The sequence below is a fragment of the Anastrepha obliqua genome, chromosome 5 (genome assembly GCF_027943255.1).
Source record: "Anastrepha obliqua isolate idAnaObli1 chromosome 5, idAnaObli1_1.0, whole genome shotgun sequence".
Classification (NCBI taxonomy): domain Eukaryota; kingdom Metazoa; phylum Arthropoda; class Insecta; order Diptera; family Tephritidae; genus Anastrepha; species Anastrepha obliqua.
The window spans coordinates 10,458,270-10,485,724 of NC_072896.1; the positions used below are offsets into that span (position 1 = coordinate 10,458,270).

A 27,455-nucleotide genomic window follows, 5' to 3' on the forward strand; every position below is an offset into this window, starting at 1 on the left:
TCTGTAGCGTAGGAATACTTAGCGTTTACGTCTAAGTACCATCCAGATCCACTCCCGTCACTGGTTTTGGATCCGTCGGTATAGAAATTGGGCTGAAATCCCATTAATATGTTCTCTGGACTTAACCATCGAACTCTATCTAGGATCAAAGCATCAGGACACTGGTTAGGTCCGAGCAGAACTTTTTCCATTCATATTCCCTCAAGGGAAGAGTGGGCGAGGTGTAAAATTTGGAGGCAGGGCATGGCAAGCATGTTAACGGATGGCTCGTAGTTGAACTGCTGGACTGACTAGTTGGCAAGACAGAGGGACCTGCTCTCGTCGTACAAAGGTTTAGACATCTGGGCTGTCTCTTTTTCGCTACTCCTACGTATATTGCGGGTTTACACATCACACATCTGGTGAAATTTTGTCCAAGTAGGCCCCTCGAAAGGGCAGCCATTTAAACTAACCTAAGCTGCTGCGGCTGTCCACTATGGGACACACTCCGGCTCATAGCCCAGTGTGAACTAGCTTGCATGGGAACTTCTGCTAATCTCTAATTAACCAATTCGAGCTGATTAAACACTTTAGAAGTTTTCTGATGTCCATAGTGCTTAGAACTTCCAAATCCTTAAAGAATTGTCCATCTAAAGTGGCGAATCTACATCTGCACAGAAGGTGCCGTATCGTCTCTTGCTCTTCTCATCTAGACAGATTCTGCAGAAGCCATGTATGTGTCTGCGCACCTAGCCCCTGGGCGTGTCTCTTATTAGACATTTCCCCGTTATAACAGAAATCAGTGTGCTCAGAATATACTCAATTTGGCTCAGCAGAGATTATATTCGCAATGCTAAATTGAGGGTCGGGCGATTCCGCAGGTAGATTCGGACTCTCTGAAGCAGCCATACTCCGTCAGGAATTTAGTCAGGTAGAAATCCGTTTCGCCATATCTTCGCTCGACCCACGTATGTACGCTACCGATAGGTCTATGTGTTCAACTCCCTTTTGTCGCTAAGTCCCAGCGATTTTGCCATTCATGGCAAGTTATGTAACTATAGATGCTACCTCATTCAACCACTCTTGTGACACTGTCTTTCTTGAAAATAATATATTTCTGGTTGGCGAAGTAATGAAAACGATATTTTATCCTTGCAAGATATTATGGGAAGGGTTGCTAGAATAGTTCATAAATTATATAGATTGTCAAACTACTGAAGATTTGTAAGTATAAATGAAAAGCTGGGTTTGACCAATGCTCAAGAAATATGATAAGAAAAATAGGTCCAAGAATAGAGAGAAAAAAAATGTGGGTGAACAAAACAATGCAAACAAAACACTACTATTAGACGGAGCCCGTCTCGTATCTCTCTCAGTGACTTTGACAGTATTGTTGTATGTGGGACGTCGCACTAGTGCAATTTATTCGTGCGTTGTTTGTGTAATTTCTTCTTGCATTCTTCGCATTTTCATATTTATCCCATGCGACCGCATCAGTGGGACGTCACGCCTCTCTAATGGGCGCAATCTTGTATTCTTTCATTCTTGGCCCAACTGTCTCTATTATCTCAGAAGTGATATCAGGTATTTAAATTAGGTGTGCAAGTGTGAGAAATAAATGGACAACTCCAAATTCATTAGGGGCCACAAAACTCAGTATGGCGAATTCACTGATTTGCATTCATACATTCATAAATACAATACACAAATAAAAATATCTCGAAAATTAAACAACCAATATTGATTTATAATTTTTTCGGGTTTTGTGTTTTTCATTAAAAAGCGTGTAAGTGAAAAAAAATAATTGGTTTTTCCAGGTTCAGGATGTTAAAAAATTTCCATTAAATTTCACAAAATGTGCAAAAGTGTTATAAGCATTTTTTCTCCACTTCATTTCAGTCTGTGGATAACACAAAATTTCAGCGATAAATAAACTACAAGGCATAGAATTGCCAAATAAAATAATTAAGTTGTGAAATGTGTGCAAAATCTGAAGAAAAATTAAAAAGAAAGGGCATAGAAATTGTAGAAAAATCGTAATTGAAAACGTGAAGTGTGAAATAGCAAAAGAAACCAAAAATCGAAATGCACAAAAATAATTAAATTTACAAATACAATAATTTCAAGCTCCGTAGCAAAAAAAAGAGTTTTCCAAATGTCGCATGCAATGCCAACAAAGCCGAAATTATCAAATATGAGCTCCTTGAGCTCCCTGAGTAAACAAAACACCTTTGGCAGAACAAAAAATAAAACACAACATAGGCCGCTTTTACTTTCCCGTCTTATGTTCTTCAGCACATCCTTAATATTCCTCACATTCACACCCGCACATGCAGCAACGACACACAAAACGCTCACACAGCAACAACTGCGTAGCATTTCGCCCGCGCAGCTGCTGAGAGAATATGCCGAGACGCCGCTGCCAGCGAATTCGAGTCACGCGGCATTCGTCGAGTCCAGCATCGATTCGTGGACGGCGCGTACACGAGTTGCGTCGAAGCGGTTGCAGCGGCTCGAGCAAGAGCAACAACAGGCACAACATCATCGCCAGCAACAGCGCGCACAAAAACGCAAAAAGCAACAACAAGAAGTGTTGCAGCCACAGCCGCAGAAATCACAAAAGCATGAAAAATCGCGTAAACAACGCGAACGCCAACAACAAAAACAACAGCATGTGCATCAAACGCAAACACATCAGGCATCACGTCGTAAAACCAAAAGTGGTCTGAACATCGAGAGCAACATAAATAGTAATGAATTTGTTGCGGACAATATTGCGCTGGAAGATGCCACAAATGCGGCAGCGGCAAAGGCAACAGCAACGGCATCAGCATCGGCATTTGCTGTCAACACAAGCAAACGTGCCACGTCGACGCAGAGGAAGAAAAATGGCCGTAACGGCAACGGTGTGAGTGGTGTTGGTGGCAACTACAATGGCGGTAGTCATAATGGCCATGGCATCAGAGACGTTGGAGGCGGCGGCCAACGTCAGAAATTGCACAGAAACGGTAAGTTACCCTTTGATGGTATTTTTGTCTTTTTTCCAGTAACAAAGTGAAGTTTTCTAAAGGTATATAAATATTTTTAAATGCATAATCACACATACACACATACATCGCGCATGTACATACATATGTGTGTATATTGGCTGCTGCCAATTTGTGGCAGCAACAAGTTAGCCGCGCAAGTTTTCCCATCGCAAACAATGCGAAAGACAACAATTGGTCATTGCGCCGGAACAGTGGGGAAGAAGTGATTAAGTAGGCGGAAAATCTGTTGAAATTGTAAGAATCAGAAGAAATGTTTGGTATTCCACTATAACTGGCATAAAACTATCATAACCTTCGTTCAAAAAAAAATCTGCATGAAGGTTTATTTTCTTTCTTTCAAACCCAACTACCTGGTCATCAGTATACAGCAGAAATGCCACTAAAAATATTTTTGTTTGATGCTACGCTCTACATTTTTTCTCTGGACAAAACAAGTAAACACCTATTTTTTTTTTTTTATATAATATTTACCTAACGCCAACGCTTTGGAAATTACCACAGAATTTCCATAGGAAAAATGCCCTTTTCAGTAGGTTAGGTTAGTCAGGTTCTTAGACACTCGGTGGTCCTAAGACCCATTGTGATACCTGCACTTGATTTCCAACTATGTTGCTTAATTAAGTTGCTTAAACCACTTAGATCTTTTTAAGAAGTTAACTCGTCCCCTCGAAGAAATAATCGCCAAGATATTTGGCACGGCTTCTTTAAAGTGCAGAACATTCACCGGCGAGGGGTTGTATTTGTTTGGTGTTTTCCGCAAATTCGTTATAAAATGTTTACAGATCGATATTAGCCACTCATCTCCGCTTAATTTCTCTACACAAATGACCAAAACATGAAAAAAAGTGCATGTAGCGTAGTACACATAACAGAAGTGAAACTTTTAAGGCAGACGAAGAAAGAGGGAGAGACCCGAGAGAGAATGAGAGAGAGAGAGGGAGAATACCAATAGACAAAATTTACAAAAATAACTATACGTTGCTCTCTCTCGCTCCGTGGCGTTAGAGCCGTGCGCACATATACTCTCTCCTGCTCCGATGTATTAGCGTGGCGCTAGAGTCGTGCGCATATATAGCGTCTAACACTATAACGTGCATAGACAAGGCACGCGTATGCCCAATACTATCTATCCTATTCTAACAATATGTTGCTCTCTTTCGCTCTACTATAGTAATATGGCGTTGGTGCTGTACGTTTACGCGTCACTTTACGCGTATTCTAACGCCTTGTATATAATGTATACGTAGTTCTCTCTTGCTCCTACAATACCAGTAACGTCGTACGCCTTAGACTAGAGCCTTAGCGTAGGAGTGGGAGAAAAGGCGAAGGACCGCACAAAAGGGAGACGTGAATAGCCTAAAGTGTATCTAAGATATATATAAGGTATTGCTCTTTCTCTCCTTTTTCTCTACGTTACATCTTTGGCCTTGAAATTTTGCTCCCCGTTCTCGCACGTCCATCGGCGCCTACGAAGTTTCACTCCAAAACAGAACAAAAAATATAAAACGAGATTTTTATTTTTTTTAATTTAATTTTTATAACTTTTTTAATTTTGAGTGGGTTTCTCTCTCTCTTAATTCCTGCTCTCCCTGATGGGACATATGGCCTCTACAAAACGTTTCCAACGGTCACGATCCTTCGCGATGACTTTGATTTCTTTGAAAGATTTCCCTACACACGTAAGTTCTTTTTCGAGAGTTTTCTTCCAAGTACACCTACGGCGTCCTTTTTTTCTACTGCCTTGCGGTTGCAATCGACTGCTCGCCTGCATATTTCTGTGGGATCCTTTCGAAGAATATGACCTCCACCTCCTTTGCTTTATTGCAGTCTGCATGGATAACTGCTCACAATTCGCCCAAAGCTCTCTGTTGTTTATTATTCTGGATAACAAAATCCGCAAAAAAAGTCCTAAACGTTTGTTGACAAAAACGTGCAGCTTTTACGAGCAAATCTGTCATGACCCAGGTTTCACAGTCAAACAAAAGGACCGATTTTACTTTTAAGTTCAAAAAACGCAGCTTTGTAAGTGTGGAAATCGATGTTTAACTACATATCTTGTTCAACTGAGCAAACGCGCTACGTGCTTTTGCGATTCTGATTTGTATGTCGCCTGCTGCTCCTCCCTCCGTAGAAATTACACCTCCCAGATAGGTGAGTTGTTGACATTTTAAATGCTGGAATTCATAACGCTAAAGCTACTGCTTGGATCCGCGTCATTTACTTAAAGCGATTTAGTTTTTCCCCCGCTAATCTTCAGCCCGAATTTCTTTGACCCTTCCACCAAAACGTCGAGCTTCTTCTGCATGTCGGAGTGATTTGTTGACATTGGCGTAATCTACGTCTTCAAGGTGTTCGCTGAAGTTCCATTGTATGCCTCGGCGGCATCCGTCTACAGATCTTGGGATCAAATTCAATATTTTGGCTCGAATCTTTGCGTTTCCTATGACCGCAAATTAGAAATCGATTTCGGATTTCGTTTGCATTTTTTGTTTGTTTTCATACATTTGCTGGTCAGTGAACTTCCCATGATAAAAATGTCAACCTTTGTAGGCCTGCCAGAATGAGTCGGGTGCACCCGTTGCGGCATCGCATTTGGCTGACAGCCGAATTGGTTGTCTAAATTTGTATAGAGAGTGTCAAACTCATGCCGGACGTATTGCCGGAATGCACAAATGTGGGCCAACTCGCAGCTTTTTCCGTACGTCAAGTCTATCATAACAACGATGTAGGCAGCATACAATACAGAACAGCTGATTTGTTTGCGGTTTGTACGTCATATCAGCTGCGTTGGCGCAATGCATGCAACAGACTCTTTCTGACAAGGTTATTAGACCCGTTTTACATTTAACATTTCAGTCATAATTTTCTTAAATTGCACCACTGTACAGTGTTCATTAATATTGATGCATGCAATAACAGCAACATCACAAACTACAGTGCATTTTCTAGCACATTCTTCAATTTATTCTTTTACTTTTTATAAAATTTCATTCGCCTTCCGCAACTGTTACAATTCCTTGTTTATTACTCGCTGCTGCTTTTTTGCTACTTTATCGTTGTTGTTATGGCAGCTATTTTTTATGTTTTTTACTTTTGTTTTTGTCGGTGTTTTATGGCAGTGCAATTCTACCAGTCGTGCACGCCAAAGATATTGTTTATATTTGTACTGGAAGTAGTTGTTGGCAGCGGTTCTGCTAAATATGGTGCCTGCCTGCCTGCCAACAACTTTGCGGTACCCAAACCAAATGATCGATCGCAGTGCATACTCATACGCTACCCCGCTACATATGCACATCCATGTGCATCATCATTCCAAAGTGCAAGATGTTCAGTGACGTGCTAGCGCGTCAAATGTGCGATCGATCTGTCAGTGATAGCACGGCTGATGCGCGCCAACTAACAGTTCGGTCAGATCGTTGACCAGCACCAAATATGGATCGGTTTCCGCCTCACTAGTTGGCTAGAGTTGAAAGAACTTTCCATGTGAAAGTCTTTAAAGCTTCTGGCACAGCTGAATTCCGGCATTTGAACACTCATCGACACGTCTAGTTACTACAGTTTTTGCTGGGGCAGGAAGAAATTTTTGAAATTGCCAAACGTGTCCAAACGGGCTTGCTGAGTGGCGCAGTAAACTGGCATAGCGAAGGAGGGGTTGTTAGAAGTTGTTGCATTTCATTAGAATTCATAATCTACGGAAGTGTGGAAAGTTTAGCTTGAATTAACGCGAAATCGATTTCACAGTGTGAAAGAGGATGAGAAAATGTATGTGGGATTTTCGTTTGAGATTCGATTGGGTTGGATTGCTGCATTACCACTGCAGTTCTTTTGTCCCAGAGTATTTTAACAAAGAATAGAAATAATTTCCGTGGATTCATCTGGTGCAACTAAGAAGGTGAAGAAATGAAGATCGCTTAGGAGTAGCTCAATTTTGTTTTTTAATAAATTGATGGTCAGACGATTTTTGTTCACCGATATGTGGTGGAAACGAGCGACATTCATCACTACCAACATAAATTACTAAAGTTCTAGTGTCAAAAATAGGGCCACAACGATTTTCTTCCATTTGGGTCTGTTTTGCGTCAATCTCTTAACTTCATTCCAGCTACAGCAGTCGTCTCCAGACATTCACTGTTCCACCACGCCTGCGGCTTCCTTGGGGGTTCCAGTCAAAGGCAGCTTTCACCATTTCCTTGAAGTTTTCTGGTAGCTGTTTGTTTTCTCAAGAGGAGATCAAAATCGAAAAAGTAGGAAACATCATGAAAGGTGCCGTCACACCAGTGGTATGTGGGGTATGCTCCCAGTAACCCTATAACATTTCTCCTCTCTCGGCTGATTCCACCCTGAAGCTGTGTTTATGCTTTTTACTCACACCAGGTATCTGCATCCAGGTTCCCCTCCTAATTGCTCATTTGGGTTGTACCCTATCCATAGCCTCCATTGCTTTGTGACCAATGGGGCATCGGAAAGTTGCAATTTCGTTACTCGATATTGACTTGTCGTCTGTTTGGCTTCGTCTTGAGGCTTTACCTGACCCGTTTGTGCTTGCCGTCTGGTCGTGAATACAGTCATCCCCACAGAAGATCTGTTTCAAAATGACTTCTTTGGATGACGCATCTGTTGGGTGTTCTAGATTGGTCGCATTCGCTTTGCGCTCCCATTCGGAGTTTTATTACTATTCTCAGAGGATGGAAATGGACTGCAGCACGACAACGCTCGGTAGCATGCCGCAAAAGGAAACACTGAAATGGGAGGTCTTACTTCAATCTCCGTACGCTCCAGATTTGGCTTCTTCCGCCAATCAGTTATTTCGATCGATGACAGGATCGCCTGATCAGGATTTCCACTCTTCTGGAGAAGTAAAAAAAAATAAGTCATCATGTAGAAGAACACTGCGGCGCGACACGAAAGTAGTGATGGATAAAGACTGAAGAAACAATGACAAAACGGCAGGCACTCCAATATTCTACAGCTCTTTCTCTTCCATATTTGCTACTGCCACAGGTAACAGTTTGGGCCGCTGTAACCGTAGATGGGCGACCTCCAATCGTTTTCATTGAGCCTGGGGTTAAGGGAAATGCGAAATATTATTGGAAAGTATTCTGAAGGTTGCTTTGAAGACGTGGGCAGACAAACCTTCTGGTGGCAGACCATGGACGTTTCAACAGGTCTCGGCACCGTTTCACAATGCTCGAGTGAACCAAGAATGGCTAAAAACAACATTCTGAACTTCATTACGTCCACACAATGGCTCTTAAATTCACCAGACGCCAATCTGATGAATTATTCTCTTTGGGCCGTTTTGGAGAGCAAAGTCCGAGCTAAAGGATTCACCAGTCTTGAGTCACTGAAAAAGGGCACTACCCGCGAGTGGGTCAAAATACCTGCAAGTCTCATTCGGGCAGCTTGCGACTCGTTTCTGGACCGTCTCCAGACCATAGTCAAGGCAAAAGGTGGTCAAATCGAGCAAAAATAAATTGATTGGTAAATTTGTATTATTTTCACACATTTTTTACTTTGAATTGAATAAAAGTAATTTTGTAAACTAATTTGATGGCCTTTTTAATTGGTTACACTTCGAGTGCCGGACCCGTACATAACAATGTCAAATGGCAGATTTTATATTCTATAAAGTTCTACTTAAGACTCTCATATTTTATGTAAATTTGTTATATTTTATGCACATGTGGCAAAGTCGTGCGCTCAAAATTTTTAAGAAAATGTTCGGAATGTGGAATATAGGTATTGATTGGGCCATTTCAAAATCTTTATCCTACTATCCTGGTGACTCTTCTTCGTGTTTTCTGATTTTCACATCGGTGGCTATGTCAACAAGCAAAATTGTCGGATTTGGGGCTCAGAAAATCCACACGTTACTGTAGAGAAGCAAATGCATCCACAACGAGTCACTGTTTGGTGCGGTTTTTGGTCTGGCGGCATCATCTGGCCATTTTTTTTTCGAAAATGAGCGAGGAGCCGCGGTTACAGTAAATGGCGAGCGTTACCGTGACATACTCAACAAGTTGTTTCCAAAAATTGAAAAAGATGACATGGACGACATTTGGTCTCAACAGGACGGTGCAACTTGTCACACTGCCAAAGTTACACTCGAACTTTTGGCTACCGTTTTTGAATTCCGATATCAATTGGCCGCCTCGGAGCTGTGATGTAAGCCCGTTGGACTATTTTTTGTGGAGAGCCGTTAAGGACAAATGCTATGCGAACCATCCAGAGACGATTGATGCTTTAAAACACGAAATCGAAGTTGCCATTCATGAAATTGGAGTCCAAACAATCGAAAATGTACTTAAACATTGGGTTGATCGAATGGCCTACTGTAAAGCCAGTCGTAGCAGTCATTTGAACGATATTATTTTTCATTCATAAATGGCAATATTCAATCTTCAAAATAAAAAAAAAGTTTGAAAAAATATTGATTAGATTTTTTTTACAGCCGATTCAAAAAGCAAATTTTACATGGCCCACCCTATATTAATTTTATTCAAGGTGAATCTCTTAAAGGTGGTGTTGGTAAATTAGCTAAGTTGTTTCTTATTTTTCTTTCGGCATGTCCATGTGGCTGTCAGCTCAGAATGAAACGGGGCGAATTCATTATTTGTTTTCTAGTTTCTCAATACTTTGCTTTGATAATCGAATGTACAGAACAGTGTTGTTGGTCTAGTGCCACCACCTTTAATGAATGCGCCTTGAGTTTATTTACATTTTAATATGAAATTTTAATCTGAAAATAAATTATTTCTGTCCAAACGAGTTCATCCGCCTCAAAAATATTCACTTTGATTTTGGGATCTAAAAACGAAGAGCAAAACCAAGAGAAAACCAGAAACAAAACCCATGTAAAATACACTGTGGATTAAATTCGCCTTGGAATATTTTTTTTTAATTATCCAATGACAAAACTTTTTTTTACTCAAAATTTGGTTGTTTACTTCGTGACAGCTGATTTCGAATCATCAAAATGTGACACTTGACGCCTGACAAAAGTGTTTTCAAATTCACGTGGATTCAGCAATACCACCAATTCAATCGTATTTATCGCGAGCTTTCTGTCTACTGCGGTGTTTATAATGACACAAAGAACAATTTTTTTGGAACCAGTAATTGTAATGTAAGCATAAAAATGAGTAGTGAATTTACCTTTCTTAGCAATGGAATTCGCTTATTTGAAAAGAAAAGCAATATAATTACACAACGACAAAAGAAAAGTACTCATTTTTTCAGAGCCTAGTAAAAAAGATCACATTTTTAACTATTCACGATCTAATATAAGCACTTATTTGATATTCAACTGCCTAGTAGGGTACGTATATTCTTGGGTGTGTTCCGTAATAAAGCAGCAAATACAATTCTGCGCTTGAAACTTGCCTTTTTACCCTGACAGTGAAAATAAACAAAGCAATTTGAACTACTTCTAAAAAAACCGCAGTTAAATAGCATACCTTTGAAAACAAAAACACATTTCCGATCTCTATGCACCATTCAGCCGACTTAATATGCAGGAACCTTCATTTGCATTGAAAAATCGAGGTGCGGCGCTGCTAATGTCGCGGAGTGTATTTGTAATCTGCAGCACCATCAGTGATCGCAATTAAACACTTACCGACAATGCTTACCTTTAACGGCCATAAAGTGCCGAAGTCAACTGCCTATAAGCTTTCTTAAAACACTTATAAATCGACAGTTCTGCAGTATAACTCCTGTGGAAAATTAATTTTAGCAATATTTACTGCTCAAGCGCCGAACAGTGTTCTATTTCCGAAATTAGTGGTAGATAAAAAGGTTTGCAAGAAAATCTTGTGCTAAAAGAACTGGAATGAGTTTTCTTTGTGTAGAGAAGAAAAATGAAGACAACCCCCGGCGCCGTAAGCAAACAAAAAATTGACTTTTGAACCACTTCAGATTTGCACTTTATTACAATACATCAAACTTCAATGAGCTATAAAACTATGTACATACTAGCAATTTTTCTAAAAATTATTCTTGAGAAACATGAAATTTTGTTGAATTTGTTAAAATTTGCTCAGAGTCTGATTTATATACCTTTTGTAAGAGAACAAACAATATTTTCATAAAAAATTATTACACTCAAACGAAAAATAAATAGTCAAAACTTGTCAATACGTGTTAGTGCTTTAGTTAATTCATTCAAGGTCTCTTCTATTCGCATGCGTTAGCGAGTGCCGAAACGAGGAATCTACTGATATTCTATTGATTTCTGAAATAAAATAAATATAAGTAAACATTTGTTGGTAACTCTGCAAAGGAGTTGCCTAAAATTACTTAACATTTGTCTGGAAGTACATAATGTGTATAAGTAAGATGGCCTTTATACAGGGAAGCATTTATTGCTTCAACTCGTTACTTGTGATAGGTTAGGTTGGGTTAGGTTGAATCGGTTGTCCTGTGGGACACACTCAGGCTCATAGCCCATTGTGATGCTGCGTGGGGAGCTTCCCCTATTTCTCCTAAAACCATTGTGTGCTTTTCAAAAACTTTAGAATATCTCCTATTTATGCGGATCTTCCAATTCGTTAAAAAATTGTCTGCCTAGAATAGCAAATCTCCGTCTGGATAGAGCAGGACAATGGCACAGGAGGTGTAAGATTGTCTCTTCCCCTTCCTCATCAAGACAACTTCTACAGAAGTCGTGTGCTTGCACACCCATTATTTGGGCGTGCCTACCTATTAGGCAATGTCCCGTTATGACTGTGCTAAGACTGTGTTTATTTTGGCTTAGCAAAGATTCTGTGCGTTTAGCACTAAGAGTCGGCCACAGTTGATGGGCGATTTTCCAGGTGGCTTCATTACGCCATCTTTCGCTTGCTTTCCTTACGATTTCTTCAAGGATAAGTAGCTTACATCTTTGTAAGGGTATGCCTATGTCATTGTCTATGTACTCATCGGTCAACTTGGTGCCGAGTCCCGCTAGTTCATCGGCTCTTCAGTTACCCTCAATGTCGCGATGGCCAGGAGCCCATATTATCCTTAGGCGAAATGACTCAGCCCTCTCGTTAAGAGATGTGCGGCATTTCATGGCTACCTTGGAGGTTGTCAACTGCTTTGTGAGTCTCGTTATTTGTGATGCTCGTGTTCTGTCAACGCTCTTTGTTTTATCGTACTTCTCAATGTTGTTGTTGACTTTAGAACTAAAACCCAATAACTTCAAGGTGTGAGAACACGACAGGAGAATTCGTGATATTAATGAAACTCTCTTCAAGGAGAATTGGCAGTATTGAAAGTAATGAGTTATAGCGTTATATGAGGCATAATTATGTGAGGTATAACCATAGTCGCCAGCGGCGAATCTCGTCAAGTGAGCAAGACCCAGATATAGTATCTGCTTGCTATCTGGTGAAAAGATTTTTAATGGTATGGCCAATATCAGAGCGTTAGCCGTCAGGCTGACATAGCAGGGGCAATAAATCGGTTTGTCTACGAAAAAAACCGACATTATGTTTGTGATATACTAAAAAATCAACCAATGACACTTCGTTGTCATCCGAACAACGACTGATTGGAGAAGTGTATGAATACATGTGAAATGATCGTGCAGAATTCGGCTGGCAAATCACCCCTGGGGCATGGTAAGCGAAATTCACCTCACAATTTAGTTTTTCACCAAAGTCATTTTCCAAACCTGGTAAATCTATGAACCTTAGCATGCAGAGAAGTGGAACGTCGAAGGTGCTTTCAGTGTGCATATGTTTCTGAAATCGGTGATATCTATTATTCAAAAACCACTCAATAGATTTAAATGAGATTCAGAAAACTTGAATGTAAATGCTAGTATCTGATGAAGTTATTTTGATTTCTATTGAGAGCTTCGATTTTTTTTAACAACGAAATAAATTAAAAAAAAGTAAAAAAAAATGTTCCTTGAAAGTTCGGGTGTTAGCTTTCAGAAGTCACAATTTTGTCGATTTTCAAAATCGAAACCTTCGACTAAGTACAGGATTTACTATTGAATCGAATTTTTTTTTTTATTTGAATCATTTTTGTTGAATCAATACAAAGTTAAGAGGGTCACTGCAAAGTACCTAGTCCTAAATAATTTTTTTTTGTGTTTGAAAAATGTTTGTTCTTCTTCTTCTTCTTCTCGATTGGCGCAATAACTGCTTACACGATTTTGGTCGAGTTTAAGAAAGCGCGGCAGTCGTTTCTTTCTCGTGCTAACCGGCGCCAGTTGAAAACACTAAGTTAAGCAAAGTCTTCTCCGCCTAATCCAACGCTGAGATGGCCTTCCTCTTCCTCTGCTACCGCTGGCTGGTACAGCATCGAATACTTTCAAAAGCGGCTGGTTTGTGTCCATTCGGACGACATGACCCTGCCAGCGTAGCCGCTGGATCTTTATTCTCTGCGCTATGTCTATGTCACCGTAAAGTTGATACAGCTCATCGTCCATCGCGGCCGACACTCGCCGTCGCCAGCGTGCAAAGGTTCAAAAATTTTCCGCAGGGTCTGTCTTTCAAACACTCCAAGCGATGCCTCATGGGATATTGTTATTGTCCAAGCTTCTGCGCCATACGTTAGGACAGGTATGATGAGAGCTTTATAGAGTGTTAGTTTTGTTCGTCGTGCGAGGACTTTACTACGCAATTGCCTACTTAGTCGAACGTAGCACTTGTTTTTATTTACTTTCAATTATTTTCTTGTAAAATTATAGTTCATTCCAATCCAAGTGTCAAACTTTGTACAAGATTTATAAAAATTTAGCAAATTTTTGTCGAAATCTAAATTAAAAAAAAATGTGGGTACGCAGTTTTATAGCCTATTGAATGACAAAGTGCAAGTTTGAAGTCGCTCAAAATTTTGTTAATTTTTATAAGAATTTTTTTCTTTCACGCTCCTTTGCATTTTCTCTCTAAAAAAATGTCCTTTATTTGATGTATAATCAAGTTTTAAATCTTGCTTAAAACCAAATAAATTTAATCAAAGTGCAATATTTCTCCACTTGCACACCATCGTGCACTCTGCCTGTCTGCCTGTTCATTCCTTTCCATTAAAACAAAAACATTGAAGGAACACAAACTCAGCTTATAAGCGAACGCGTGTACAAGTCCTTATTAGCGCGTGTCCATATTTACGAGCATTACCATAAAATCCGACAACAACAACAACTGGTACTACTCAAATAATAAACGATCACTAAAAGAAGAAAAAAATAACACAGAAATTTCCACATAGACCGTTTGAATGGGCGAACCAGTTGAACACTTTAAGTGTTGCCGCCATTTGTTGCCATTAAAAAAAATCGTCCCTCTCTTCTGTGCAAGAACTTAACATATGGTTGTGTTGCTATTGTTGGTGTACATATTGGCTTGCATTTGTTATTGCCTTTTACTTTTTTTTGTATTGCTGGTTAGTACTACAACACAATTGCCCATTGTGTGTGTCGTCCAACGTCCTCCGAACGATTACAACGACTTTTGCACTTTCGAACAACTATCGGTGCCTTTGTCGCATAGGTGAGTGTGAAGTGAGCGGAAAGTGAGTTAATTGAAGTTTCTCGGGATGTAAAATGACGACATCCCGTATCGTTTTATATACAAAATGTTTTGGAAAATGCTTACAAAAATGCTATTAACGATCTTTATTGCCAATCTACGATGGGGCATTTGTGAGATCAATTGGGTTGGTTAAACTTTATTCAGTGAATGAAAAGAGTTAGGAAGGCAGCGTATGCTTGTACGAGTAGAAGTGGCGGAAAGGTAAAAGTAATAACCGAAATCTCTACGCTAATAATCCTGAGTCTGAAAATGGATCTTCCTATTGTATTTAATTTTTTTAATTTATGCATAAAATCTCTTTTTTTATTGTACGACGTCTATCAAGAACTGTCTGTGAACTTCAAAGTTCGAAATTAAGTATACATAATTTCAAGCGAACTACAGAATAAGCAAGTTCCTGAGACTGTCTCTTCGACGATTGGTGTAGTAGTGGTTCTCGTCCTTCTTCGCTGTTGATACTTCTATCTTTTGCTTGCTTATGCTCCTCTTCCAATCTTTCTCGTATTTTAGGCAATTCCGTTCAGTTCGACTACTCCGACTGGTACCCTTGTCTCCATCTTCTTCTGCCTCCGCTAGCCCACAGGGCTGTGCTGAGAAGGTTAGTTAAGCCATATAAGCGACGCTTTAGGTTTTCATGGATATGGATGTCACTGTTCAAACCAAAGATTGTTTGAGACTCTCCAAATTCTGTTCTCCAATTCTGACCACAAACTGTAGTCTTGGCTTCCAGACGGCCAATTTTTCGCGGCTATGAACTCAAGAATATTGCTCTTTAGACACACAGGCGGTTTTTGCCTTATGGGCTGAAGCGGAATCTTGCTGGAAGATCTAACGCCCTTGATTTAAGAGCGTTCTGCTCAACTGCTTCACCACGTCTTCTGAGGTATCCTCCTGGCACACTTTTGCCGCGGTCTTAACCACTTTTTCGCTGAATTTAAGAGTTGTAATGCCTTTACAAGACACTCCTCACCAAACAATTACGAAGGTTGGATGGTGGCCAGGCTGTACACTTGGCACAACATTTTTCGCGTTTTTAGAAGTTTTAGCATTGATTTTGTCGTTGTGCCTATTAAAAACTTCTTCAACAATGAAATGCTTTCTCATCTGTGAAAAGAATATTTCCATGGCTGTCGAGCGCCTGCCCCGGAAGGTGCTGCTTGGATCTGTCGAGTCTAACTTTCTTCAAGCGCGTTGTCAAAAGATGGCCAGTTGAGTGACGGAAGGCTTTCATGGGGAGGTCATCTCTAATTAGTCTTGACAGGGATCTGATCCCTGCTTTCTAAGGGAATTCCTGCGAATTCTTTCGCGAACGGCTGTTATGGCTGCGCTGTTTCGAACCAAGTGAGGACGACCATTTCTGTTTTTTTTGTTTTATTTTATTTTAAATCGAAATCAATTAATCTCTATATACAAAAGGATAAATGTTTGTATGTTTGTGAGGTTGTGGTTTTGTGTGTTTCCCATGAACTCCAAAACCACTGAATCCATTTTTTTTTTTTTTTGAATTTTCAAGAATGCTCTGATGTAGTTGGGATTAGACGTAGTTTTGAAAGCTTTATAAAAAGTATCTATTGTAGATTTGTACCAAAAGAAAGCTACTTTAGAAAGTTTCAGTCCAAACATATTTTTCAAAAGGACCTCCACACCTAAATAAAGGGCCTCCTATACAAAAAATTTAAAAATTATGTAAGTTAAGCATGATAAAATATCGCTATATGGGTAACAAACGACGGCTATTTAAGAACGTTTTATTACACATACTTTTCCAAGTGAAGTGAGAAATGTTTAGAGCTCGACTCCATTTTAGGATCTCTTACGGGTCCTGAGGTATACGTCAAAGTACGCTCTCGGAAAACCTAAAAGTTAGAAAAAAGATATGGCAATATGAGTTGATATGAAAGGTATTTGAGAGATCCTTGATTTAGATTTATTTTTGAATAGGTTGCCACCTGTATAAAAACTGAAAAAAGTTTATTAAACTAAATTATTACAAAATGGGTAAAAAAGAGAGCTTAATTAGACAATAAAGCAATATTGGACAAAAAACGAATGTAAAAAAAAATGGCAACCCAGTAGCGAATGAAAAGTGATCTAAATTCAAGGCACGTCATTAAAGGAGCTGTCACTAGACCAACAACAATGCGTTTTGTACATTAGATATTTCACTATAAGTAAATTAAAGTAGAAAGTGAAAGAAACACAAACGGACGAACTATGTTGCACAGTCGACTTGAAGTTGGCGCTAGAAGCATACGACGATGGTGCGAATGGAACCGCTTTTCGTTATTTCCTTTTATGCACACGGCGACCCACCGTTAATAATCATCATAATTGTTTCCTAGGGATTCACCTAGCGATCCATAAGGCACAAACAAAACCTACGCGCCAGTTTGTCCGATTACTGGATAACACCTTCACTTGCTTCCAGATTAACCTGAGTTGAGCGGTCTCGCAATCCATAGTTTTTTCCAGGTTACCCTTGGCCTGTCAGGCGCTCTTTCCCTCGTTGTGGGTGGGTTCTATTCCATTACCTTCTTCGCTATATTACCGTCTTCTTTGCGTAAAGTCTGACTAATTCATTTCCATTTCTGTCTTGTAATCCAAATGTCTTAGCCTTGTAAGCGACTGGTTATAACGGTGTTGATTTTTCAGGTAGAGCTACTCTATAGCAGTATCAACAGCACATTAGACTTGAAGAGTCTTACCTTTAAACTGAAACTCACGTTGTTGGTTCGACATACAGGGTGCAATATCCCGAGTGGCCATCTGGTTTTTTCGATTCTGGAGCGTACGTCTATACCCGTACCACCGCCCGGAGCAACTTTGCTGCCGAGGTAAATAAATTCCTCCACTGTTTCGATAGGGTTACCTGCAATCTCCACACTCACACTTATCTTTTTTTGCCATATTCATCATCTTCGTCTTCGGAAAATTGATTTTAATAGATACGCCTTGTCAAAAAAGCTTTGATCTGCAAATTTTTCAAAAGGGTTGCTACTGACTTCATATATTATATAACATAGAAGCGCTAGGTCTTACCTTAAGGGGTTACATGGGTTTCGTGGGTTCAAAAACTCGATTTTTTTTGGCTTATTAATTTCTACAACATCTCAAGAATATTATCCTAAATTTTCGAGTCGATCCGAATAATAGTTTCGGAGATACAGCCTTTGGAAGGTGTGCGCTCCAAGCCACTTTTATTGTTACTCACAACATTAAACACGTTTTTCTCGGAACCGTGTTTTCAAATTCGGTTGTCAAGTGTTCTCGAAAACTACTCAACCGATCTTGATGAAATTTTACACAGGTGTTCGAAATACAATTTACTCGTGCTTGAACGAAGGTTTTTTGTTTTTTTTTTTCAATTACAACTATTTAAAAAAAAGCAAAGTATCAACCAAATTTTACCGAAATTCTAATTTTTTTTGGAAAAATGTCTGCCAAAATTCCACTTTTTACTTTTTTTTCTTTCCTTCGTTCACTCACGAGTTTATGGTTTTAGCTAAACAATGTGTTTTCATTTTTGATGATCCTGTCAGGAGTTTTGCTGACAACGCTAACGCAGCTTCGAGAGGTCACCGGAAATGTCGTCACAATGGAGGAGTTTTATTTATTTTTTTTTGAAAAATTCAGAAATTATTCTTTAAATATGTATCTATAAGACAGAAAAAAGTTTGAATTAAATATATAATTTTTTACATAGTAAAAAAAAATATTGAAAGTAGGCCTTTTTTTACCCAATGAAACCCATGTAACCCCTTAAGCGAAATCTTTCAATGCTAGTTTTAACAGAAATATTTAACTTTACTTGTCGAGTTCACACATATATCTCCTCATTTAGGGCGGCCGCCGTAGCCGAATGGGTTGGTGGGTGACTATCATTCGGGAGTGTGTAGGAACACCAAAATGATAGAAAAGTTTTTTCTAGTAGCTGTCGCCCCCGACAGGCAATGGCAAACCACCGCGTGTATTTCTTACAGTTCTAAGCTGATACTTCATTCGTTTTTAAGTCAGTTACTCTTACATTCGTCTGCTGTCTTTCTTAGCAACCACATAAACCTTCTTCTTAACTACTTTTTTGGGAAACCCGCATGCAGATATTAGCGGTTCAAGAAGTTGTTGGCATTCATAAACACCAGTTCAATGAATTTAATAAATAAATATTTAGGCTATTAATAGATGATGGGTGGATGCGTAAAAAATAGCTAATTAAAAACCTATGCATCAACAACAACGCCTTATGACAACACGCTAAGCAGCTAATTAGCTAAAAAGGTCGATTGAAATGTGCTCCAGCTGTGCTTCCCACCCTAATTTGAAGTTGTTTCATGCCTGTGCGTATAGATTTTGTTGTTGTTGTTGTGACACAGCAAAACGAATATTTGACCAGTTTAATGGGTCAAACGTGCAATAGCTTTGTGTATTAACGGGTTTGTGTGCGCTACACATAAGCATACATACAGTGACTTCAAAAATGATTCGTAGAAAACTTAATTTTTGACTTTTCTTAATAAAATATCTATGCACATTTTTTTAACGTTGCAGATCAATGTAACATAGATTAGCTAAAATTTAAATAAGGAAAAAATAAATAAAATAAATATAAAATAATAATAATAAATAAAAAAATAATAAAAAATAAATAAAATAAATATAAAATAGTAGTAAATGAAGTACAATTTGTTAATAATTCCAGTACAACTTTTATGTAAACTTATGATAATAAATCCACGGCTGAATGGGCACGCAATCCTTCAAGATTTCAGAATCGGAATTAATATCACTTAAGGGTGGCTCAACATTTACAGATTTTAGGGTACGTCCTAAACAATTGCTTTATGAAGCCTACCGATTTTGCGAAGAAATCTGAACTTCAAAAATTCGCCAAATCATAAGGATTGTTCTTCAAATTAGTGTATTTAGCATATTGTAAGACGTGATACTGAAAGTAAGGCTTACATCATCACTACATAGCCGACCAGCAGAGCCTAAGTTAGGTTAGATATATCTGGCTGATCTGAGTAGATCTCTCATAGACCACAAGGGTCCGTAGTGTTACTGCAGTGTTGTTGGAATCGTGTTAAACATAGTTCGTCATACATGTCTTGGCGAGTTTTAAAAAACAGTTTAAGCTTTCGTCACCAATAGAGATGAAAAGTATACCGATCCCAGGCAGTTGTAACGAGTTCTGCTTAGAGCAGGACGATGGCAAAGGAGGTGTTCTAACGTACCTCTTTCTTCTTCGCCTGTGTTACATGCGCCGTTGTAGACCAATGCCATTTTAGATGCATGATATCGAGTGAGACAACGGCCTGTCAGCCAACGTCAATCAATATTTTACATCCCTTTCTTGGGAGTGATAAAATAAAGTTGGCTGTTTGCGTGTTGCAAGTTCATATCATTATTTTGACAATCCTGTGGGAGGTCGAGGCTTCCCATATGTACGGTGCTTCCAGAGTTAGCTCCTCGTCTAGTTCCGTCTTCAACTGAGGATGAGGGATATATGTAGGACGTATTTATCATAGGCCTGCCTTAGCAAGCTCGTTTACTCTCTCATTTCCCTCTATTCCCTTGTAACTACTCAGTAAATTGTGACCTATTTATTCTCGCAGAGCTCATTCATTTTGAAACTACAGTGTTGCACGCATACCGAGCTAGTCATTACAGTCATTATTGCTTTAATAGTAGCCTGACTAACGATGAAGATTTTTGTGCGAGTGTCGAGTGGAGTAAATTCCAACGCTAATTCAGCTGCTTTGGTTACAGAATAGATCCCACATAACGAATTTTCACTGCTTGGGTGTCTAGAGAACATGATATCTTAATGAATGTATGATAAGAGGCTCCGTGTTTTGCAGATAAGAGGAGCTTCTCTACTTTGGTTTTGCCTGTTATGCTACTCTATTTAAGTCACCTACAAATTGTCTGATTACACACTTCCAATGCGAAGATTCGCTTTTACGTGCCTATTACCCAGCACAGAATACGTAGCCCGGCTTCACGCTACAAATAGTCTCTTAATCCTTAATCTTTTAAATGGGCTCAGTTTTGCTTGTTGTCCACCCTTATTCTTTTCGACCACTCTTTCCGAAATTTTTTAAACAATCCATTAGAGATTTTATTTTCTGATCTGATCTGAAGTACGGATTTACCTTTCAAGTTAATAATTGACTTTATTTTCTGACCCGAGCTCAAGGAAAGGACTATTTTACCTTTCAAATCTCTTGTTCAGAAGCAAAGTATGAACTCATAGCTTTAGGTGAGCCTTAGGGACGAAGTTGATAAACTATTCTTAACTTTGAAGAGTCTACGTCTTCTCAACTGCCTGACAAATAGGAATTAAGGTTTGGAGTTTAATATGACTATAAATAATATCTTCATGAACAGCCAATAGAGAACCACCGAAGTTACGATACGGCTTCGGCCCCATTCGACTACAAAAGCTCAATTTGGTTTCGGTTCGGTTTCGGCAAAAAAAAAATCCGAATATTTTGTTCAAAATTTATTGAGATTGGCCGAAGTTTAGTTCAGTTGGAATTAGCCTTAAATATCGGTGTTCGGTCGTTCTCTACTTATAATCACATCACATTTTAATTCAAATGACTACTATGGCTGTTTGGACACTAGACGCCCGACAAGAATTACAGTGAGGCATGCCGAAGAATCAGTTAGACCCGAATTAGGCAGGCCTTACTGAGGCACGCCTCACTATTACCTTCCCAGGCCCACGTTAGGCAAGGCAAAGATGGGCATGCCAGAACAATACCAAATTTGGTTGTGGTCACGAAAATCTGTGGCAGTGTCTCACTTAGGCATAAATTGGAATCCCTAACTGATTTGTACAAGGGCATCCGGAGTATTAACCGAAGTTCGGTTTTTCAAACCTGCACAGATGAGGCAGATGTGTGGCGATATCTTTCGGTACTTGGACCTAGTTTGGCTGCCTTATGAGGCGCAAATTTGGAATGCGGTCTGCCCTATTTGCGCCTAATCACCGCCTTACCAAAATTTCTAGTCGGGCGGTTGGCTTTACAGTGGACGCTTTTGTCAAACCAGTTTTTTTTTAGTATATTTCCCGGAGCTTCGTTTTTCTTCTCAGAAATGGCAACTTCGATTCCATGTTTCAGCTATTGATTCATCCTCGAATGACTTCTAAAACATATGTATATCTTTAACCCTCTGCCTTAAAACAAGGTCTGGGAGTCCCCATCCTAATTCAATGCCTAAAATGAAAACCTCGTATCAGGCATGTGATGACTTTCTCTGGCCAAAAGTGAAAAGCTCATATCAGGCGCGTGATGTCTTGTTCCGGTTATTCATGAAATAAATTCTACAGAGCAAATACTTAAACAACTGAAAATATGACTTTCAATGAAAGTGGCACACATAATCATCGTTCGATCGGTAGAGCAAGGGGCTAACAGCGTCTCGCTGCATGCAGGCAGTCACTTGACATCACAGGTTGACCTGATTATTCTATATTAAATTTTCCTTAATATTTCTCAACTTTGTTCAAGCAAAAAGCTACCAGTTCTGTAAATTTCTAACCACAAAATAAATTTTCGACACATCTGAGATTTTATTTCAGCCGTCAAAGTCAAAAAAATATATGGTTCGAATTCGAAACGCTGGATGGCACTTCATATATCTGAATTTCTTATGTTTTTTCTATCACATTTAAAACTAGTCTGCAATAAATCTAAAGGCTTGTGAAGTTAAAAGTTCTGAAATATAATATAATCGATTATTCTGAAGTACATTTGACGTTTGCTGAAATACTGTTGCAAAATGAAGCTTTTGTAGTATTCATTAACATCACTACAGTGTGCAAGAGCCATTTTTTATGAACATTTCTGCTTGTCACTGCACATTTGGTATGTGTGTATGTATGTGCGTGTATTGCAATGCTGTAACCCAATTTGGACCACAACTTTCTTCTGCGCCCTCTGCCTAACCCCTGACATGCATGCAACTTCATCATGATTGCTAGCGCTCGAAAAGCGCTCAGCTGGTCAACTTTTTGTGCTTTGTGCTGCTTATTTGAGGTGCTTTGGAGCATAGGCCGCCTGGTAACGGCTTCATAAATCTATGTTGTAAACAACTTTATTTGCCGCCAAGCCGCCATGTGGGGCTGCTACTCGCAGCATACTTTCAATATAGCTACGTATGTATGTATGTACATTTGTGAATATATATGTCAGTATGTCCAACCCACTGCGTCATAAAAAATCGAAATTCAATTGACTTTTCCCCAACTGTTGACTGTTAGTTATCGCCGCTGGCTAGAGTCTGTCTACTCATGCTGATTGTTAGTCGTTAACTGCTGCTTTAGTGATCATTCTTGGCGATATAAGTATGTGTAAGTATATATACAAACTTATAACAACAATGTGGCGCATAGAATCATGAAAGGTTTGGGCTGAATTTCTTTTCATGCTTGATTTTCTTGAGTCCCGAAAAAAGTGTTTATAGCAAGCATTTTTGTGGGGCAAGCAGTCGCAGCCTTCGCATTGGCTGTAAAGGGGAAGAAGTGTATTTTTTATATACATCATTTTTAATGTTTCTTCAACAAGAGCTCAGCATCGAACCCACAATCGTTCCACCTATAGCCGATATGCCACGTTCAAACGCACTCGTCTGCGCTAGTCCCATCTAACTATGCTGCTATAGCCTTTGTCTGCATGCAGCAATGTGTTTGTTATTGCTTCACGGCGTCAACGATCAATTAATTAATTTATGTGATAATCGTAAAAAGCTATCATTGATGAATTTTCATTCTTGCATTCCATCAGCAATGAATTGCAGTTATCACAAATTCCATTCAAACCAAATAATTGCGATTAGCTAAGTGCAAGACGATGATCTTTTTGAATTGGGGTCCGGTAGCGATCATCGTTTTGTCAGCTCTTAATTTATCTAATAGCTGCAGAAATTTAATAGCTATTGCCAATTTAATACTGCCAGCCAGTTGATTAAAAAATCGATATATTTTTTTTGGCGATTTCACTAATGCAAACGAATATGTGTTTGCAAATTACGACCTCAAAGTATAGGGTAGAAAATGAAAATGGTAGGGCTGGCGAGGAAAAATATAAAAGTTAGTCATTACTTTAAAATATATGGTTTAAGTAAATAAGAGGACTTAAACCGGTCCACATTTTTTTTTCTTTGTTCATTCCTCTCGGGAGCAAAGGGCCTCGACAAGACTCTTCCATCGTACACGGTTCTGTGCTGTTGTTTTTGCACCGTCCCATGAGATGTCGACTGCCGCTGTAGCAGCATTGCTAAGCCCTGTCAGTGTAGTGTAAGTCCCCGGTCGTCTTCATCTAACTCCTCTAAAGATAGGCCCAGGAAACTTGCTGTTTCCACAGGTTTGGTCCAGAGGGCGAGGTGTGTTAGATGAGAGGATTTGGTGGGACCTGTAAAAAGATGGTTAGTGTCGTGCGGGGGCCTGCACATGCTGGACATATGTTTGGTATGCGGGAGTCAATTCTGGATAAGCAGGAGTTTAACCTGCTACAATTTCTGGAACGTAATTGTGCCAAGGTTATGCGGCTCTCACAGAGAAGAAGAGGCTCTTTACCTACTGTAGGTGGTGGTTGCACTCCGATGACGGCATTCGGGGGTCGAGAGCTTAAGAAGGTGGTAAGGGTCTCCCGATGAATGCCTTTAATTGTCTGTCTAAACACTGTCCGGTCCAGTAGTCCTGTCTAGTGATCAAATTGAGTCTTCCTTATTGCTTAGAATTAAATCTACCTCACCTTGTATTCTACTATTTCCGCTCAGTGGTTAATCATTATATGTATTCGGAATTGCAAGCGAACCCGCGAGTGTTTGCAAAATTTTCTTTGTCCTTCAATTCGTTTCCTTTCTAAATTGGGTTGAGTTTAGCTTACGAGATGGATGTGCATCAGCCTATTTATTAGTGCTCGTATTTTTTCATATGCAAATTCCAACCCTCAAAATGGTTTCCATTTCCAGCCCCAGAGCTAGAAGCACAACTATCCATTCGGTCATATCCTAGCTCCCGAAATTACTGCATACTTTGATGCAGTTGAGTACTCCAAACACTCGCTTCTTCTCTGGAACTGTCCAAAAGCTGCCAGCGAAGCGTCCTGACGCGATAAGTGACTTATAGAGCGTGGTTGTGAGACTTTGAAACACAACGTATTGGAAGTAAAATACAAAATATACAAAAGTCCAACGAGTAAGAGTTTTTGTCATTACAAGAAGGCCAGCTCGAAAGTCGAAACTACCAAATTTTATAAATGAAGTCACTTAATATAAACACAATTCCATCTATTGAAGGCTGTTGCAAAAGATAAAATACATTTTTATGGTCTTTTCTATCAAAGGCAATGAAGAGTTGAATATTAGGAAGAATTAAATACCAAGCGGCAAATAAGGTGCGTGGCTTGATAGTGGTGCATTCGAAACTGAACTGATGTGGAAATGCCTTTGATATTAGGCTCATTTGGACACCTGGTCGCAGTGACACTGCAGAAAACTGATGGGCGTATAAGCTGGCTAAACAAAGGGCCAGGCGAATAGTGTCCTCGCGAAATGAGAGAATTCGGGTTCCATTGACTACCTGCGATCTGCTCCTCGAAAAGTAGACTTCGCGTCAACTCAGCGAGCGTTGGGCAAGTACACAAGTTTGTAAGGTCGCGAGATCCTTCTGCCCACGGGTGGATCGGAGGCTCTTGAGGGATCATCTCAGATTAATAAAACTTTAGACCTCTTTGCAACAGGTGTAAAGTATGAAGTGAAATCAGCTCAGCTGTTCTTTTTTTACAGAGCTAATATTTACGCATTTTGGTTCTTACTCCTGTGCTGTGCTTGCTGATATAGCAAGCCTTGATATTAGCCACCTAATGAACTTCTTCAGCTGCAGTCAATCACAAATGAGGAAACGAGTTCGTATATTTCTCTGAAAGTATCCTCGGTCGATTACATTTTAAACCACGCCTCGTACTCTGGATGTACAACCTTTGGAGGCAATCTCCTGAAGGGCATGGTAGCATTTTGAGGCACATTTATTCTTCCTTGTCCGTATTTCGTACAGATCTCTCTACTCGCACACTGGATTTTGAAGGTTGTGCTAGGGCTATCTTTCCAAACAGGCTGGATTGGAAAGAGGCGAGAGTCTGCACGGATATAGGTACCAATGATTTTACCGATGGATTCAAGATGGAATTTGGAGCTGAAGCGAGGGGTTTCTCTAGATCAAAATTTCAGTCTCCTTTAAGAGTCTCCTGCGAAGATTGAAGTAGATTTCTTTGGGATCCTGCACACATGCAAATTGCTTAGATATAACTGTTGGGGGAAGACATAATTGTCTTTTCCGATAGTCAAGTTGCGATTAAGGCGCTGTAGTCACCATTTTGAAGTTCTCTTCTGATCAACTCTTGTAGGGAGGAGATCAAACGTTTCGAATGAGCAGAAAATATTTCTCTTGTCTGGGTTCCAGGGCATAGGGACATATAGGGAAATGAAATTGCCGATGAGCTTGCCAGAAAAGGGTCGACAAGACCAGTTTCTGGTGGCCCCATCTCAGATATCGGTAGCCTCGGTTGTTAAAGGGAAAATACGCAAAACAGTTTTAGTTCTATCTTATCGCGTGCCATCTCAAAAACCCTTTGGTCTCAGTATGACAGAAGCAGGTCGGCTAAAGTGCTAGAGATCTCCCGCCATTCAAATTCCAAGCTCATAGCGAGAGTCACCGGTCACTGAGTGATCGGAACTCATGCGCAGAAGCTTGGATATTGGACCCCCCTTGCAGAAGCTGTGGGGATCCGGCAGAGATAGAGGCTGTTGAACACTTTCTTCGCAAATTTCCGAGTCTGGCTACTAGAAGCTTGAGGTTCCTTACTGTGCTTTCCGGGGATAGCCTATGGCAGTTTCCCAGCCTAACTCCCGTTTCTATGCTCCCCTATATTAACAGTACTAGATGACTGTAGATGGTTTTTCTTCCTTTAAGTTGTGAAATTTTTCGCAGGCTGTGGTTTACATTATGATATCAGAACGGCACCCTATGAGGTGATACTTGGAGTGTACCCATGGTAATTTTGCCATACAATCAATCTACTTCTTATTATACCCAAGCCTACAAATAAGTACATTTTTATTAAAATTTTTGGCAATTTTCAAAATAAAGGGTGGTTAAGGTTCAAAGGCCGGTGTTGATTTTGAATAAAATACAATTTTTTTAGGAAATTATTGTCATTTCTCTTTATTATGATAATATTGGTACGGCTCAATTACGTATAGAACAAAATATTGCCCAAATGGCTACCCAGGCATTTTAAACGCGATTTTGATAATGTCGGACAAACGCACAGAAGGTGTTCTAAAGTTTCCTCAACATCCTCTCTGCATTTCCTATAATACATTTGTCCATCTCGAGCGTAAGCACGAACTGCGTCAGTTTTTTGTACTTTGTTCTACGCATGACTTTTGCTGTTTTGCATGTGGTCAGATTAGTCCACCTAGCTTCCACTCGCCTTTCATGTAGCCTCCATTTCATTGTATATTGTATTTAGCGGTTTTGGTATGTCGTTCTCTTGTTCAAAAGGTAGTCCAACAGCACTTTTTGCTATCTCATCTACTATTTCGTTCCCCATTAGGCCTTTGTGACCAGACACCCAATAGATATGCAACCTACTGTTTGCGGCTAGCCTTTCTATGGCCTCCCTGCTCCGTCGAACATTTTTGGACTTAATACAATATGAGCTTCTGCTTTTATTGCTGCTTGACGTGGAGACGTATATATTAATTGTTGAGTTCTTTCTTGTTCTAGTGTAGGCTAGCTCCGCGGATTTCCCCAAAGCAAAAACTTCCGCTTGGAAAATACTGTTGTGGTCTGACAGCTTGATAGGCTGCCTTATCCCTTGTTTTGAGC

The 27,455-nt window shown here is 39.7% G+C and overlaps 1 protein-coding gene across 1 annotated transcript in view; it reads left to right on the forward strand.

Annotated features, from left to right (window-relative positions):
• Positions 1–2,263: 2,263 nt before the first annotated feature.
• LOC129247389 (laminin subunit alpha-1-like) overlaps positions 2,264–27,455 on the forward strand; it is a 131,932-nt gene continuing 106,740 nt past the window's right edge. The window contains exon 1 of the mRNA XM_054886504.1: positions 2,264–2,987. Within this exon, the coding sequence (XP_054742479.1) occupies positions 2,264–2,987 (724 nt within the window). The remainder of the gene's footprint in view (positions 2,988–27,455) is intronic.